Source organism: Diceros bicornis, chromosome 23 (assembly GCF_020826845.1).
Source record: "Diceros bicornis minor isolate mBicDic1 chromosome 23, mDicBic1.mat.cur, whole genome shotgun sequence".
NCBI classification, from domain to species: Eukaryota; Metazoa; Chordata; class Mammalia; order Perissodactyla; family Rhinocerotidae; genus Diceros; species Diceros bicornis.
Window position 1 is genome coordinate 19929959 of NC_080762.1, and position 19794 is coordinate 19949752.

The 19794-nt window shown below is 38.9% G+C and overlaps 1 protein-coding gene across 4 annotated transcripts in view; it reads right to left on the reverse strand.

The window, feature by feature from the left end:
- Positions 1–19794, reverse strand: part of NT5DC1 (5'-nucleotidase domain containing 1) — a 140583-nt gene that overhangs the window by 19612 nt on the left and 101177 nt on the right. For all 4 annotated transcript variants that reach the window (XM_058566416.1, XM_058566414.1, XM_058566413.1 and 1 more), the window contains 2 exons: positions 4913–5087; positions 2983–3080 (listed from right to left, as the gene is read on the reverse strand). In XM_058566416.1, coding sequence (XP_058422399.1) covers positions 2983–3080; positions 4913–5087 — 273 coding nt within the window. The remainder of the gene's footprint in view (positions 1–2982; positions 3081–4912; positions 5088–19794) is intronic.

A 19794-nucleotide genomic window follows, 5' to 3' on the forward strand; every position in this document is an offset into this window, starting at 1 on the left:
GTCTAATGCCTTCTGGATGTGAAAAAATTGAGGCAAGCTTTTCTATATATTACAGGAAAAGCATGAAATCCCATATATTCTGAGGTCCCTAGGCATTTTATTCTAATCACATTATAGACAATGATGGCAGGACTACGGGTCCTACTTCATCAGTCCAGACTTTTCATCTCTGAAACTATGAAAGAGAATGAAAAGCAGCAGACTACCTTTTAAAACAAAGTTTTTGTGAAAACTAAATGTAAAACAATTTTTAGGAATGGTATATTTATTATCTGCATAATTTTTAAGTTAAGATTTATAACATTTCATACTATAAATTCAGTCAAGATGACTCTAAGTCTTTGAACGATTATAGTATTTGAAAATACAGTTTGGATAATCATCACTATTATATCAGCCCTCAAATCCAATCTGATGCTGTATTACCAAAAGAAAACACTGCACAGAAGTCATAAGATATGTACTTCTACACGGTAACAGTTTTGAAACAGTCCACCCTTCCATCTCTGAATACTCTTCAATTAAATAGAGAAATACTGCATAAAGCATGGTAACCTGTCAGCATAAGTTAATGCATTTGTGGTCAAAAAATTTGGTATATTTTTAATATGTACTGTTTTCCATTACTGGTGTAAGTGTGTCTGTATGTCTGTGTGAAATTTTAATAAAGTTTTTGTGGAATGGCATAAGTACTACTACAGCTGTAGAATAGGTATAGATCTTCTTGGAATAAAATATGAAATCCTGCAGATAAAAATAGAGGCAAACATTTATTGAGTACTTAGTTACATATTTAAATATAAGTTTGTGAAGAGTGGGAACACTCTTTATACTTTTTTTTCCAGTCTACTACAAAGAGTATTATTTGAATCCCTGATAACAGATTATTTTTTAACATCAAGGATTTATACAAGACATTAAACCAATATATAAAAAACACCATCAATCTCTCCCTTTCTACTAGACTAGTGTTTCTTAACCTTGGCGCTACTGAGATTTGGGGCCAGCTAATTCTTTGTTGGTGGTAGTGGGGGTGCTGTCCTGTGTGATGTAGGCTACTTAGCAGCGTCCTTGGCCTCTACCCACTAAAGTCCAGTGGCACCCCACCTCCCAATTTATCACAACTAGAAAAGTCTCCAGACATTGCCAAATTTGTCCTGAGGAGCAAAATTGCCATAGTTGAAAACCACTGTACTAGACCACTCTCATCAGCACATGCGCGTATTCTAGTATCTTCAGTTTAAAAAAAAATAAAATACGTCCTTGATCCTACATTGTCTTCCAGCTAAAACCTCAATTCTTTGACTATCTTCACAGCTAAAATTCTAAAAGCAGTTGCCTACGCTCACTGGTTCCACTACCTCCAATGAACTCTTCAAGATGCTGCAATCTGGTTTCTCTCTCTATCCCTGCTCGTCAAGACACCAGTGATCTCTGTGTCGCCCACTCCAAGGGACATTTCTCCTTCCTTTTTCAATCGACTTTTCAGGAGAATTTGCCCTAGCTGACCACTCTTTCCTCTCCTCTCTGTCTTCCGAACACTGTACTCTCCTCTTTCCCCCACTATAATCTGTCTGCTCCTACACAGTACTCTTCTCCATCCTCAATGTCCGAGTGTGCCAGAGCTTGGTCTGGGCCTTTTGCCTTTCTACATTCTCTGTATTTGATCTCATATAAGCCCCTGGCTTTAAATACTCCTCTAGGAGCTGATGACTCCCAAATTTATATCCTGAGACTACACCTGTTCCCTTGGACTCCAGGCTCATTTATACAATTTTCTAATTGATAGCTCCAGTTAGATAACTCAGAGGCACTTCAAAATTAATATGCTGAAAAATGAGTTCTTTTTTTGGTGAGGAAGATTGGCCCTGAGCTAACAGCTGTGCCAGTCTTCCTCTATTTTGTATGTGGGTTGCTGCCACAGCATGGCTTGATGGGCAGTGTGTAGGTCCACACCCGGGATCCGAACCTGTGAACCCTGGGCCACCAATGCGGAGCACACGAACTTAACCACTGTGCCACCAGACCAGCCCTGAAAAATGAGTTCTTAATAGTTATAACCCCCACCTCACCCAAACTTTTCCTCTGTATTCTTCCTCATGGCTGTAAATGGTCCCACCAGTCACTCATTGGCTCAATTCAGAAAAAAGGAAAACCCACAACCTGGAAGTCATTTTTGATTCCTCCTGTCTCCACCTTCTGCTTCTAAAGTATCACCAAGTCCTGTGTTTTCCATCTCCACAATGTATCTTAAATGTATCTACTTCTCTCCATCGCCAGTGCTATCTCCTCAGACCAAACAACCACAATCCTCACTTGGGATGTTCAATTGCCTGGTCTTCCTCCTTCTCTCTATCCTCCCCCACATCCAATCCATTCCCCACTCCGCAGCCAAAGAGGTCTCTATGTCACTCTTATACCTCAATTGAGTAGCTTCAGATTGCTCCTGGAATAAAATTCAAACCCATTTGAACAGCGTTTGAGGCTGCCTGCCTTCCTAACTTCACCCCCTCTCTCCCCACAACCATGTGCCAGAATCACAGGCCTCTTCTCCGTCACTGGAACTTGCCCAAACTACTCTCCCACTGGGCCTTTGCATTTGTTTGTCACTGCCAGGGACACTCTTCCTCTGCTCTTCTTATTACTACTCCCTCAGGTCCCACCTGGCAGGTCACCTTACCTGACTTTTTCAGGCAGGCCTTCCCTGGCCAGCCACTCTGAGGTGGCCTCCCAATTATTCTACCTCAGCAGGCAGTCATTTCCCTCACGACCTGTAACCATCCCATGCATTTACTGATTTGCTTGCGTGGGGGTGTTTGTTTCTGCATTCCCATGAGGGGAAAGATAACTTAGTATCTCTTTTATACCCCCTGTTGCATCTAACACAGTACTTTGCACAGGGTTGTCAGCCAACAGGTATTTATTGAGTAACTGAGTGAACAAAATTAAGTAGGAAAAGAAAGATACAAAACGTTCACTTACCGAGTGTCCGGAAAGGCCTCTGACTTGGCGACTGGGAGAAGAAACCAGGCTTCAATGCATTTGTAATCACAATGTCAAAAAGATCTGCAAAATCATTCCTAAAAAGCAACAATATTTTTCATAAATTTATTTTAGGGAATTAGACAAGGTCCATATAAAACAGAACTTAATCCTCGTCTATTTGACTACAGCATCACTTCTTATCTTTTGATTAACTTTTACATTCTTTCTATACATTTTAAAGTGGATCTCACACTGGAAATAGGTGATTGAGCACTAGTCTTCCTGACAACACCCTGAAGTATAAACATAAGGGGAAAAAAGCACATTAACTCATTAACTCTAGGTGCTAAGCTGGCTTTCTCATGACGGTAATATAATGGGTGAATTCAATAGTTTCTAACAGCTAAAATATTCATGAGCTACGTCTTTAAATTTGGGGCCTGAAATTTGTCTGGATTTATTAGCATAAAGAATTATTAATAATTTTTTGTTACATAGGTCCCACAGAAAGCTAGCATTATATCAAGTCAGGTGACAGCTTTCAGAGAGCGTTCAAAATGTGAAGGAGATACTTTATTTTGAAAATCAGTGTAGTGTTATAATGTGGCAATTTTTAGGTAACAAAAATAATTGCTTTTTAGTCTGTATTTAATACTATATTAAGGAATATTTGGGATGGCAAAGGAAAGATTGTCCTTGTTCCTGAGGGACTCACTATTGCAATGGAATGAAAATATTTACCCAACATTCCAGAATACTTTTACAAATCAAAGCCTCCCTGAAGAGAAATTAAGATAGGAAGACAAACTTTGGTTATCTATGTTAATGAAAAAGAAATTAAGACTCCTGAGTGTTTATTCTGAAGCATGGTCCCACTACCAGGAGAGCAAATGTCTCTACAAGAGGCCCCTTCTGAGGCATCCAGGACCTCAGCTTTAATTTACTTCAAGGATCTCAAGCCTATGTATTATTCAGAAAGCAGAAAATCCACGGATACTGTCACAGACCAGTGTAAACCCACATGTGCTGAGGAACATAGAAATCAGGAGGCTAAAGAAGTCTATCAGAGGTCAGTCTTGAGGCTAAAATTTGCTTCATACTCATGGCAATTCAGTATTTGCTGAAATTTGAGGGAGCAGTGGAGATCTAACAGCCCATTTTAGAATCTGCCTCTGACCATGGCAATTTCCTAGTTGCCCACAAAAATGACATAAATAAGTACTAACACTTACCGAAACTTGCCAACTACTCTGCACTAATACTTGACCTGCATTAGGCGATTTAAACTTCCCCTTAGACCTGTGAGGTATTATTGTCCCATTTTAAAGATGATGAAATTGAGGCTTAGAGAGGTTATAGAACTTACCCCCGGTCACAGAATAAGTTGCAAGGCAGGGCTTGAACCCACATTGGTCTTATTTTAAGTCTATGCACTTACACTGCCTCATGGACGTCAGTTCCAACCCCGGCTGTGCGAAATGGTGAAGTACATGGCTCCATACTGAAATGGCTACAGAGGGGTTGTACTCCAGGTATGTGTCAGGGAGTATAGTCTACAACTCAGTGTCCCTCAGTAATCATCCAAAGCTGAGAAACCAAATTCATGGAAGATACCTGAAGGACATGAGGTCCATCCACCTTTCAGAAAATCCAAAGCTCAGATCATCAACAGGCTATGAGCATACTGGCCCCTAGTAACATAGCTTTGTGAAAACGTACTGTAGTTGGGGGGGCGGGGGGGGTGACGCGTGAGGGGGCGGTGTTGCTGTCAGCAGATATTTAGGGATGTTATGAGAAACAACCACTTGTCCCTCAGCATTGTTTAATATAATGATATGGTCATAAATGAGCACTTTTGAAAAAACACTGGCCTAGTTTGCTATCAGTATTTCATAAGACCATGAAAACAGAATGACTCATCACTCACCCAAGGATATGTTCGCAGAGAAGTCTACAGTAATCACTGTGAGAACTGGTAATTAACAAAAGAATTTTCCCAGCATTCTTTAGCCGTCGAAGCCACTTTTTTACAGATTCAGGACAACTGTGTAAATATCTGCCTGGATCTCTTTTTACTTCTGGAAAATATATTCCACAATTTTCTGAAAAGCAAAAATATCAAGGAGAGTTTTCTTTTAAAAAAATTTTTGACTCTGTATTCTCAAACAAATTCATCTCTCTCAAAGCTATAGACAAAATTAAAAGGATAAAAATAAGTTTGAACAATCTAGCAATGATGCCACTGGTAACTGCTTCTTAAGACGCACCGCTTCTCCGGCCATGCTGAGGCCGTGTCCCACATACAGCAACTAGAAGGATGTGCAACTATGACATACAACTATCTACTAGGGCTTTGGGGAAAAAAAAAAGAGGAGGATTAGCACGGATGTTAGCTGATCTTCCTCACACACAAAAAAATGTCAATTAATAAATATTCTTTCAATCATTCAACAAACATTTGCTAAATACAGATAACAAACAAATATTCAGATAATGCACCAGGAATACGTATTTGGCATGAAGATGTTGAGAAGGGAGCTGGGTTCCTCAGAGTCACAGCAGTGTTGTTTCAGATGGAACTCAGACTAGAAGAGCCTGTCTATTACAGCCTCTGAGAGGCGCCGAGATGTCAAATGGAAAAACAAGCCAGAAACGGCCAGAAGGCACTGCAGGTGACAGTGAAAAGCGAAGGACTTGAATCAGTGAGCTGGGACTGCTGGCTCTGTTCTTCAGGTCGTTAAGAGTCCAAGGGGTCAGGCTGAGCTCCAAGGCAGAAAGCGGCAACATCCCCAGAAGTCCTGGTCAGATGCACCCACAGTGCTTGACATGGTGCTGTGAAAGTTGTGGGTCCTCAGCGGACAATTGCAGATTTGGCTGAAATGCTACTAGACTCATTAAGCATTAGAGATACTGCTCTCTGGGAAAGACAGCACTAATCAGCAGATAAACAGACCCCAAGTTTTCACTTTCTTTAACTGCAAGGAGAAGGACACGTGCATAAACAAAACAATAGGTGAAAGAGCTTGTACCAAAGGATGAACTCTGCAACTCTGCACCGTGGCAAGCACTTGACATGACAGAAATGAAAGTGAGATTTCAAGAATATCAGGACAGGAAAGAAGAGTCTCTAGCTAAAAAAAAACAAAATAGGGGCTGGCCTGGTGGTGTAGTGGTTAAGTTCACGTGCTCTGCTTCGGCAGCCCAGGGTTCACGGGTTCTTGGTGTGGACCTACACACCGCTCATTAAGCCATGCTGTGGCAGCATCCCACGTACAAAACAGAGGAAAACTGGCAACAGATGTTAGCTCAGGGCCAATCTTCCTCAAAAAATAGATTAATTAATTAATTTAAGAAAACAAAAACAAAACCAGAAATGGTAGCAAACACTGTCGTCTGCTGGCACAATCTACTGCCCCTCTTCTCTGTCAGAGAGTTCTCTGATTTCGTTCAAGGTTTTATCCTCCTCTGAGGGGCTGGGTGCTCAGGAAGGGCGTCGGTCTCTATCGGTCTACCCTATCATGGTTAATTCCTTCCCCTGGCCAGTGACTTGTTTAGGAAGGTGCAGGAGACCCAGGCATGGCCAATGAGACTTGAGGAGAACTCTGCTGGGGGTCTCTGGAGTTATGTATACCACGGATAAGAAGCTGATAAGAAGAAATCTACATAGTGGGACACGTCCCTTCTTCTATTCTGAACTTTGCTACCACTATATGTTCTAGCTAGAACTGCAGCAGCTATCTTGAACACAAAGCACAAGTCTGACATACCAGGGATGACCAAGTGGAAATCTGAAAGTAATCTGGGTCTCTGATGACGTCACTGAGTCTCTGATCAAGATACTGAAATAACCACCCCTGGAAATCCCACCCAAACTCTGGACATCTGGTCATGTGAAATAACTCAATTTAATAATAGCTTAAGTGGCCAGGCTGGTGGCACGGTGGTTAAGTGCGCGTGCTCTGCTTCGGCGGTCCGGGGTTCGCAGGTTCAGATCCCGGGTGCGCACCAACGCACGGCTTGTCAAGCCATTCTGTGGCGGCATCCCATATAAAGTAGAGGAAGATGGACACTGATGTTAGCCCAGGGCCAATCTTCCTCAGGAAAAAGAGGAAGATTGGCATCAGATGTTAGCTCAGGGCAGTCTTCCTCACAAAAAAAAAAAGAAACAAAAAGAAAAAATAATAGCTTAAACATTAAGGATATCTATTATTTGCAGCACAGAGCATCTCTATTCAGAAAATAATACACTGCAAGAATTCATCATAACCAGACCAAAAAATAACTTAATCAAGAAAGAATATGTTACACTTTGAGAATAATATTCAGACATGAGGAGACCAAGAACAAAAATAAAGTTGTTGTTCTTGTATTTTGCCCTACGGGGACACTGGTGTGTAAACTTCTAGGATCTCTCAATATCCCAGAAGCTATGTAACAGCCCTTAATAAAATTAAAATATATCTCTGTTTTTCAGGGAAAAGAAGGTACTAGTAAGATAGGGTTAATTTAAGAAAGAGAAAACACAATTAAGTAGCTAAGAATATAACAGTTTGATGAGTGACTATCAAAGTAATAGCAGAGGCTGTGTCTCTCTCAGAATTTATTATATCTAAAGGAGTCATGTGTGAGATTATTTTTCCAGAAAAGCAAAGATTTGTAGCAATAGTTTTATGGGCTGGATAACAGAAGATTTATAGTCTATATCGCTGAACACATTTATATACTTAAGCTTCTGCATTCAGAAACTTGAGAAAAAGGCTATTTTTTCCTTAGCTATATGTATTTAGTGCCATCTAGTGATCAAAATATAAATTACTATTAAAACGTTACTGTTCTATTTCCAAACGAATAAAAAAAATAAAGCATATACATTTAAATACCGTATTTTAAAATCCTTGCCTATATTAATTTTATTAGTATTTCTTAATAAGCCTAATGCAAAAGAGTGCAAACATTATAGTTTACTTGGCGACAATTACTCTCAGAGGTACTGATGGGGGTGTCCTTGCTTTGTTCACAAGCCAGATTGAAATGAAGAAACTAAAAAAGACAAACTCTGTACAAATAGATACTCAATGGCAGATTATGAGTTACTCTTACTATAATAGGTCACTGACTGTTGTTGGGGAAAATATTATTGTCCCCTTTTAACCTCAAATTATTAAAGGAAGAGGAGATATAATTACATAAATATTCATCTTTTTTAAAATTTGTTTTTACTGAGATATACTTGACATATAATGTGCAAGTTTAAGCAGTACAATGTGTTGATTTGCAACATTTATATATTGCAATATGATTTCCACTGCAGCATTAGCTAACACCTCTATCACGTCACATTTCTTTTTTGTGGTGGGAACAATTAAGATCTAGTCTCTTAGCAATTTTGAAGTTTATAATACAGTATTGTTGTCTATAATATACATTCATCTTTTTCTTGAAATAAATCAAGCTACTGAACCAAAGGAAAAGTTATGTTAAACATACTACACTGAATTATAATTGTCAATTAAATTGTCTCTGCAAAGAGACTGTAAACTCCTAAAGGTAGGGAGTATAACTTTCTGTTTGGCACGGAGTAGGCGACCAGGGGCAGACACAGGAACACTTATGTTTATTTATACTCAAAGTAACAATGTGATTTGTAACATATAACATAACTGTGAATGACAAAAAATGGTCCTATCAAAGTCATCCTACCTAAAGTACCTTCCATTTTTTTTACTCCTACTGAAAAAAAGGATCATGTTTAATTACACTATGATACTGATAGATTAACATTGACTGGACAAGACAGAGAATTTAGACCTAACGTGAAAAGAAAGGAATGGTCTTGTTTGTTCTCAACTCACAAAGTAGCCTGTGTTTTCACTTAACCTCAAAGGAATTCTATTTCACTCACTTTATGGCACTCATTTTCCTGGCCTTTCCGCCCCTCTTATATCCTTAGATGCTGGTATTTTCTGCATCCAGATGGGATTACAAGTAAAATTTTTAAAAACTTAGTTCTAAAGAATAAAAGTTTAGCTCTCCTATAGTAAAAGATTGGTTAATACAAAGTCAAGAAAATAACAGCAAAGTGTTGCAAAAGTCTGCTATGCACATAAAATGGCCTGCATTTATTAAACATGATTCAGGATTTAGGGACCTCTTGTGGTCCCTAAACTTGTACAAGTTGTACAAGTACAACTTGAATATTAAAAACACTTCTTTAGTTTAACAGACAATTGTGCCACATCACTATTTCTACCATCACAGAATAAGTAAGCCTTTTTCTTGTTAACTGTATCACTACTGTTTGCGTGATTTGTGGCTGGAGTTTTCAAAGCTGTTGTCGCAGGGAATTAGAGATGCCGGGATGCTAACAGCTCTACCATCAGCCTCCACTTAAGGTCTGTTGTTATTTCCACTGCAGAACAGAACTTAGGAGAGACTGAAACATTTACAACCTTTTTAGAAGTTACAGAAGATAACGCTAGTGAACAGCTAAAATGTTCAGCTATGAATCGTTTAAAGGTATTTGCTGTAAGAGACCATAAAACTAATTTTCTGAAACATATATAATTTTTTTGGCCAAGAGATATTGAAATATTTTTTGAAGGATGAAAGAAATAAACAACAGATAAAGTATGTTCTAAATTTCTTTTATTTCTTTCTAGAGGGCAAAAGACGAAACTGAAATTTAATATGAAAACAGATTTCTTGTTTTTGGTCCCTATATGGTTTGTTTCTAATCTAATATGACTGTATTTATGAGTAAAGAAATCTAGAATATCTAGATTGAGTAAACTGAAAATCTATCTGCTATATATAATCTTGGAAAAGGACAACAAATAAGAATTTGGAAATGAAGTATATAATGTATTGAAAAACATAATTTATAAAACTTACATTTTAACAGTATTTGACTTCTATCTCTGTATCCATGCCTCACCCCAAAGATTCTGATTTAATTGGTCTGGGCTGGGGTGATGACCTTGGCATTTTTTAAAGCTCTCCATGTAATTTTAATGTACAGCTGGGATTAAGAATTATTGCTCTACGATGTAAGAACTAGAACTCGAGCTCTCTGTAGATTCTGCCTGCCTCACTATATATCATAGGCTCTCAGAACACACACATCTCACGGATCTCAGGGCTGACTGAGTTCAGCTGGACGGGTCTCACTTGGGGTGTGTCAGTCAGATGTCACTGGGTCTGGAATCACCTAAGGGTTTCTTCACTCACTGTCTGCCACCTGGGCTGGAATGGCTGAAACAGTGCGGGCTGGTGAAACATCTCTGCACTCGGCTAACTTGGGCTTCCCCCAGAGCAAGGATTCTGATGACCTAGCCTTAGAAGTCTTATACAGTGTCACTTCTGCTGCATTTTACTGATTATATGGGGCTGCCTCATTTTCAAGGAGAAGAAAACAGAAGGGTGTAAATTCTGGGAGGCACAATTCTTTAGGGGCTATCTTTTCAGAGTAAATACCAAATATACCAATATTTTGGTGTGATTCTTGCCACTATGTTTTTCTATTTTTAAGTAATTATATGGGAATTTTAAGCTTACCACATATAGACTTTTACCTGTGTTTTTTGTTCTGCATCATATTTGAGCAGTTTCCTACCGCATTAACAGTTATTTTAAAACATTTAATGGTTTGGATTTAATATCAAATTTTATAAATGAATTATTTACAACTATCTTATAACGATAAGTGACATACTTTGACTTTGAGTGCTTATTTTTACCAAACACAATTCTAAGACCTTTACAATTATTAATGTATTTAATCCTGTGAGATAGGTCCTATATTATTCCCCATTTGGCAGTTAAGGAAACTGAGATACAGAGAGGCTAAGGAACTTGCCCAAAGTCACAGAGCTAGAATGTGGCAGGGCCAGGATTTGAATGCAGCCAGGCTGCTTTCAGAGCCTGTGCAATATTGCCTCTTCAGTGATATGGCATTTGGGTCCACATAACAACTTCAGGGACACCATAAATCCTGACTCTTTTTTTTTTGCATACGGTGTACTATTACACAGTCTCACAATTCTGGGGCTTTGGGGTTGACTGGAATTCAAATAAGTGAGAGTTTGAAATTTTGAAAAATCATATTAGATTTCTGCAGAGGTAAGAAGTATTTATCAGCGTGGGTTCTATCTAATTATAGTCACAGCATCTAGAACTGGAAGGGGCCTTAGAAACCATCTTCTTCAACCCTGGCCTGCTAAAGATGAGTTGGTAGAGAGCACAGATTTCGCTCAAAATTACAGTTTGTAACAAACTTGGGAATGGAATAGGGTACTTAAGAACCCTAGTCCACTAAACCTTACCGAACCTCATCATGTACACGAGGTATGTAACCTTATCACTGACATGTCTAAATCTGTTTCAGATTTAACTCATCTGGTGATCAGCGTCTGTTAAAGAAAAATACCGTGTTCAGAAGAAGCAGAAGTCAAGTGTTTTAAATGGTTTACCTGTCTTGCTCTGTAATTATTGAATAATGTCCTGTTCCTCAGAATTTCTATAGAAGTTCTTTGTAGTCACTGAGCTGATGTTATGTATGCTATTATCTGGGAGCTGAGATCATACACTGAAATAGGAAAAAACCAGGATGAACGTCTTACGTTAAGGAATAAATACTATCTCCCTTCCTGGAACACAGTCTTCCCTCTGCTGCCTAGGAACGTTTGTGGCTCGTCACAAGATTACATTCTCTGTGGAGCCCTCCTCACCCAGTCACACTGCCTCTGGACATCAATGACAACATTCATCACACTACACAATAATAAACACCTGTAATAAGTGTGTTTATGCATTTTTCTTTCTCCTGAGACTGTGAGATCTTTTAGGAAAGGAACTGTCTTTACATTCATACTTATATTCTCAATGTCAGGCAAACAGCAGAGGATTAATAATTGTAGAAGTAAGTGTGTATGAGGGGAGAGCTACCACACAAGATGTACCACGTGATCATAAAGACCAGGGATGTTGGCAAACCACAGCCTGCAAGCTAAGAAAGGTTTTCACGTTTTAAAATGGTTATATAGGTATCTACATAAAGCCTATAATCTTTATTATCTGGTCCTTTAAGAAAAAGTTTGCTGATTCCTGATATAAATATAGTATTTCATAACTATAGGACTGTAACAATAAACAACAAATAATTATAACTCAGTATTAGAAAGTGCCAGCAATAATTAATGAAATCATTAATTTGAGATATTTGGCTTAAAAGGTTAGTCTGCAGTCTCTCAGCAGAATGAATATTAGAAAATCATTTGTGATGAAACTGCTTTCTGGAAGACAATATAAATCCCTTTATATCGTTTTTCATCACAGTGGACCCCCAACACGAGGCACGTGCCCCTCAATTATTCTCTGGCCTGGCTCCTCTAACAGTCTGTTCTACTGAGCCAGAAGAGGGTTCTCTTTACTCCGCCAGTTTGTTAAATCAAATCTAAATCTGCCTCTGGCACTGCCTTTATGATTCTGGTCCACTTTATTTTCCACCTCTGAATAAAATGTTTTCAGGCTCTTTGGTCTGCTGGTTGACAGAGCGGTAGCAGGGGCCACAGCAAGACACTGCAAGCCCAGGGCTGACAGCTAACAGCTGGTGATATTTTCCCTGGTTAATGTCAGAGGAAGTAGAAAGATCCCAGAAATGCACATGATGACATCATCAGAAGGACCTAAAGAGCTTGTAGCTTGGGATGAATAAAGGCACTATGGCCTAAACGCAGCCTTATAAATTAGCTACACAAGACACAGGAATCTTTTCCTTGTACAGTGAATTTAAGATGCCTGCAGGTAAAACCTGGGACAAGTTTCAGGGGCCACCTTCAAAGGGATACACTGTAAGTTTCATCTCAAATAGTTTTTAAATGTATTTGCCAGGCACAAAACCACCTTGGGGGGTTTTGTTTTCACCAGAGGAAGTCAGCCCGCTGATTATCCTGACTTGAAACCTTGCATCTCCTCTAGAAGACAGAAGCTGGAAAAAATTAAGAGAACTAAAATGGGATAGATTGGGGCAAAGCAGGCTCAGAGATGTGCCAATGCTTATTCTTTTTTTAAAAAATTATAGTTGACTTCTCTAGCCTTGAGGCACACAAAGAAACAACAGGAACAAAGGAGTCATGAGCTACACATCAGGGTTCATCTACTATAAATGTCTCAAAGAAACCTGCCTCTCACTGAGGACTCAAGCGCTCAATTATTTAACAATTCTTTAACAAACAAAAAACCTGGAATCTACTTTCACTGTGTTTCTTCTAACCTGGTTTTCCTTCTGGAGCACGCAGCCTAACAGAATGCCAAGACAGCATTTTAGTATATAAACACGATGCTAAATTCAGCTCCCAAATGATAAATAACTAAAATCGATCCGTTATGGGAATCCAATCCTCCTCCTATGATAATCTGTCATGAGGCACAGAGAAAGCCTGGGGGCACAAGCCTTAGTACCTAATACAGCCTGCAGCCTCTGGAGGAGTGGGAAGGGTCTCAGGTAGAAAACAGTGGGAACCTGGCAGGAAAGGTTCCACAGTGAATACTGCTAGGTCTGGCTGGTTTCCCGAGAATATTCTACTCTAGGCAGGACTTTTAACCTTCTCAGTCTCTCTTTTTTCTTCTCTGGCCTGACTCCCTTCACCTCTTTCACTCTGCCTACTTCCAATTTAACTAATACAAGTTTACACATATCTATATTTCTACATATATATATCTTGGGTATTTTTCTGAACTAACAAACATATAGTCATATTAAGATGACAATCATATGTATTTTTTTTTTCCTGAGGAAGATTTGCCCTGAACTAACATCTGCTGCCAATCTTCCTCTTTTTTTTGCTTGAGGAAGATTAGCCCTGAGCTAACATCCATGCCAATCTTATTCTATTTTGTATGTGGGACGCCACCACAGCATGATTGACAAGTGGTGTAGGTCCATGCCCGGGATCTGAACCTGCGAACCTGGGCCACTGAAGCGGAACGTGCCGAACTTAACCACTAGGCCACGGGGCTGGCCCCCTCATATGTACTTTTTAAACACTTAAATATAAAAGACTTTTAAAGCCAAAAAGCAACTATGCTGAGTTAACATGAAAAATCTAAAAAATAATGTTAAGAACTCAGTCTTTACATATATATTTATTATTAAAGGTTTGTAAACAAAGATATTTTTCTGTTTTCTCTCTTTAGGACACATTAAGTCTACAATAAAAAACAAAACTTTTACTTCTATAACTGTAGACTCTATTGATGTTAACAGGAAATGTAGGTGGAGAAATATTTTTTCCCACCAGTCTCTAAAACACACAGTCCATTTACTGAGTGCCTACTTGGGGTCAGGCACTATGTCCTATGTCGGCACTGAGGATATCAAGATGACACGTGGTTTTTATCTGCAAGAAGGCCTCAATGTTGAGGAGACAACTGGAAGCGAAATGTAGTGAAGAATGCCAGGCTAGGCACACAACCATCGTGGTAGAGCTACTGGGGAAAAAATGACTATTTCTCAGGCAGATAAGGTGAGGATTCAAGAGAAGGTGAGATTTGGATTGGGCCTGGGTCAGCGAGAGACATTTCAGTAGGCCATGACGGGGAGGAAGGGCAGCGCAGCTGAGAGAACAGCAGAAGAAAAGGTATAGAGCATGAACTTGGGGAAGGTCTGGGGCTGAGGGTCCACGAGAACAAGGAATGGGAGGCAAAGGTTGTTCTTATTGACTAGACAATAGGACTTAGGACTTATTTGTTCCTACAGCAATGCCTTTCCTCAGAATGTTTGCTGTTCAGCCCAGCCCACCATCAACTTTAAGCCATTACCTCAAAACCAATTCTTTCTCTGCTTTTCTAAATTCCACCTTGCTTTTTAGGAGTCAGCTTAATTCCCACTTTTTCTAGTTTTCTCTCTTTTAAATATGCCTAATATTATATATACTATACATACTATAAATACTATACTATATGAGCAGTTTACATACTCCAACTCTTGTTCATATATTTTTCTATACAGTTCATTAATTGCAAAATAGACTTTTATCTTCCACTTAAACTTCATAAAAGCAATTTCCTTTGTGACACTATAGTGATTAGCACTACTGTGATTAGATTCTGGACACAGAACACATTCAATAAAGGTAATGTAAATTAAAACCTCTTAAGGAGGTTAAATATACTCATTTGAAATCTTAGTGAGTACATGGTATTATGCAGCTTAATAAACCATTTATTCTGTCATCAAAAGTAAATTTTATTTCTGCTCAATCTAAATCAGGCCCACTTATTGTAAATTTTAATTAAGTGGAATCTCAAGGCTAAAGGTCTCAGGGGCAGTAGTGCAAATTTGAATGTTGGTGTATATTTAGTGTATATCTTCAATCTTTCAGAATAAAGCACAATGAATCTTCTATAAGCAGAAAACAGTTCTAGTTATTAAGGCAGCGACCCTACATGTTCCAAGAGGACTCGAATGAAACAACATTGTAAAAATTAAACTATTTACAGATGGAAAGTTATATTCTGACTTTCTTTTGACCTTGAAAAAATTTGTTAAGAAAGCCTATGACATAAGTAATCAGACTATTTCCTTTTGAAAGGAAAGGAGCTGTCAACATAAATCCAGAGAACCCGAAAGCCTGGAATTACTCAATAATCAAGAAGGAAACATTTAAAATTCAATTTAAATGAGGCAAATATTTTACTCACAGTGTTTGGCAAATGTTAGCAATAAACACGAAGTGAGCTATGTGTACTCAACGAAGAAAAATGTGAATGAAAAGGAAATTGCACTAGACCTCACAGATGACCAAGTACAGTTCAATTTATCTGAAAACTATGGCAAAGAAAATGTTTTTCTTTCCAGATAAGAACTCCATTTAAAACTTCAAAAGGAGTTTAATCTAAATGTCTTGTGCCAGCAAATTAAGTCATTATAAAGCAGAGCAGGAGGGAAGGGAGAAAGGAATTCATGATTTGCAGCTGACTTCATTAAGTAATGGCTGTTACTATTGATGTAAAGAGAGTGGCTATTCCACTCCTACTGAAAAAGCTTCAAAGGAGAAAGCAGTTCTGCATGGAGCAGACACAGATATGTAAGCACATTACAGGATGCGGTCCTGGGTGCTCCTGGGTGGCATGGATCCAAATCGGAAAGTCCTGATTCAAGTCTCGGTTGTACAATTTATTTGGGTAAATGTCTTAGTCATTCAGACACTCTGTTGGCTTACCTGTGAAATGATGATGGTAATAGAATCTACTCCATGAGGTTTTGTGTGGATTAAATGCAATAATGTACGTGAAATGCTTAGCACAGAGCTTGGCACCTAGTAAACACTGTGTCAGCTACCCTGGCTTAAGTATAGGCAGTTAATCAACTGTGAAACGCTATGGGCCACATTGCATCATGGAATTGCCCTGCATAGTTCCAAAATGCAAGGTTTCTTTTATTAAAAAGGCACTTACTTCAAAACATATTTTGAAAAAACCCCAAAAGTTCTACTAACAGGAAGGCAGGGCAGTCCCTCTTTTTGTCACAAACGGTTGGATGGCCCATTGCTCCATTATGTATCGTTTCTCACAGAGCACTGAGCAGACCTGGGGGACCACAACATCCCATCTCCTCACTGTGCAGATATGAAAATGACGCCTAGAGAGGTGGACTCGCCCATCATCACACAATGAGAAGAAAAGCATGATAGAATGAAAATCCTCGTCTCCTGATCCTTTCATTCTATATTCCTTATTGTCTACTTCTTTAACTTTATTGTTTTATCTCCTTTATTAAGGTATGTTAAAGGCTTTTTGTAAAGCTATGTGAATGCAATTAGCGAAAATAAACACTTTTTACGTATCCTTCAAATACAACATCAGAACAAAGATAGAAACACACAAATAGCTGGTTTCTTCCTAAGAAATATGCAGAATCACTGGACAGCTTTTTTTCAATTTATTTCACATATCCAAGGGATTCTCTGTGGGAAAGGAAATCCAGCAAGCCTGGGCACTCTGAACAGCTGTGTGGAGGCTATGGGGCTCCAGAGCGAGAAGCTCCTCATCCAGTACATTTCCCCCGGCCAGAGAGCAAGGAAATTATCTTCTCATACTAAAATGTCATTTTCAAATTATCTTGTAATTACTCAAGTAATACAAGAAAACATTATTCTTGTCCAAATTGGAAACAATGCAGAAAAGTCTGAAGTCTTCTCTGAATACTATTCCCAAATTCTGGTCCCTTCCCTTTGTCTACTCTTGAGGTTATCATTGTTGTCATTTTGGTGTATACCTTTCCAGATAAGTTTTTGTAGATGTACAAACACACATCTGTATTTCACATTTTGGTGTACATGTTTCCAATAAGTCTTTATGGACTCACACACACGCATATGTATTTTGTGGTACACATTTTCTGCAATTTGCTTTGTTTACTCAACACGATTTGGAGATAGCCACGTACTTAACAGATGCATTTGACTAATAATCACTGAGCATTTACTACCTGCCATGCATTGTTCTGTTTGTTGGAGACACAGAAAAAAAAAAGCAAAGTTCCTGCCCTTACAGAACTTACATTCTGGAGACGCTTCACTCTTTCTCACCAGGGCATGTAATTCAGTGTATGAATATGAAACTGGTAAGCAGTTAGCCATTGATGACTAGGTAGCTAGTAATTAAAGCTTTTTTTTCTTTTTTGCAATTACTGATTGTAGTTTTTAGCTGTTTACCCGCCCATTGTTAACTGTGCTGTTTAGGCAATATGCTATCTGACTCCCATTAGGTTCCTATAGATAACATCTCCCTGGCGCCTGGGTCGCCATGGTAATGGGGTGTTTGAGGTGTTTTTCAGGAATTAGGACCCCCTTGTCCAGTCCAGGCCAGTTGAGACCAGCAACCCATCAACTGGGCCCATGCAGATGCCTGATAAGTGACCTTCTGATGTCAAGAGGCTAAGAACTCCACCCTCAGATGATGCTAACGCCACCATTTTGTGAACATGCGTCCATGAAGTTTGACTATGCTTGCGCAGATCATCAACTACCTCACCTCTCCTCCAATCATCTATCTCCACATTTCAGACCACTCTGCCCCCTACCCCTTAAATATCCCTGAGTTTCCACTTTTGGGGAGGCAGATTTGAGACTCGTTCTCCCGTTTCCTCACTTGGTTGCCTTGTGATTAAACTCTCTCTCTGCTGCAATCTCGTCATCTTGGTGTTTGGCTTTCCAGGGCAACAGGCAAAAACAAACCTGGCTCGGTAACAAATATATCACAGATGACTATGCCAATCCTTCATTGATGAGTTTTTTCATTACTACAAATTCTGGGATAAACATCAGTGTGTATGATTCCTTGTGGACATGTGAGTATTTCTCTAGGGCTTATACCTACAAATGAGGCTTCTGGGTCATTGCATATGCACATTTCTAATTTTAAAAGATACACTGAGTGTCCTTCCAGAATGATTGTAACATTTCAGCAGCATGTATGTGTGTACCCCTATCCCACACCCTCCTTAGCACATATTATCAGACTTAATTTTCGCCAATCCGCTAGGTGAAAAATGGGCATCTCGTTATTTTACCTTGCATTCCTCTGACTACTAATACAGTAGAGCATCTTTTTGTATCATTATTAGTCACCATCTTTCATTCCTTTTATATTTCCACAACATACAAGGTTGGGAATGAAACACTCATCAAGAAAATGTTTGTTGAATTCAACTGGGTCAATTGAGGGCTATTTATGTCAAATTATTTTATTATAAAAATTCACCAAACATACTTTGAGAGCACTTGGCAAATTCCAGTATTATTAACTCCTCAAGTATTTTTTACTCTGCCAAAAGCCTTCAGGCTCACAGCAGTGCATCCTTCTCTCCCTTACCCAGCTGTTTCACTGTAGGACCAAACTGCAAAGTATACTGCCCAAAGTAAACTGAATCAAAGGCCAGAGTCCTCAAGGTATTTTTTGGATGGTCTAGGGAAAGTTGGGTACATTTGATGATCACTGAGTGTGTGTGTGTGCGTGTGTGTAGGGATATCTCTGGCCTAAAACTGTTAAGCTAGATAGTTCCCACAGGCTTTCTCTAAAAGCCCAATTATGATTAACACTACAGATATCGAATGGCCAAAAAAAAAAAAAAACAAAACCTGACAATATCAAGTATTGGTGAGGACATTGAGAATATAAAGTATCTGGAACTTTCCTACACTGTACAAGTACTTTGGAAAACTGTTTGGCAGTGTCTACTAAAACTGAACACACACACACTTACCCTATAATGCGATAATTCTACTTCTAGGTATAGATCTAAAAGGAACATGTAAATAGGTACACAAAACACATGCAAATGATGTTCATGAAGCATTATTTGTAATAGTCCCCAAATTAAATTAATTCAAATGTCTATCAACTGTAGAATGGATAAATTGTGGTACAGTCATATAATGATACACTGTACAGTAATGAAAATGAATGAATTACTGTTGCATTCAACAACAGAGATGAATTAAAGAAATATAGTGTTGAGGAAAAGAAGCTAGACATAAGAAAATACATACTGTCTAATGCCACTTATATAAAGTTAAAAATCAGACAAAATTAATCTACGGTGTTAGATGTCCCTCCAGGCAAGGGTCAGTGGCTGGAAGTGATCATGAGGAGGGCCTCTGGGGGACTGGCAATGTTCTATTGGCTGAAAATATGTTCATATTTAACAGTATTTAACAAAAGTAATTATAAAGAACTGACACAATATTTCCATGCCCATAAAAATGAATCCAGGAGGCTGGCCCGGTGGCGCAGCGGTTCAATTCGTGC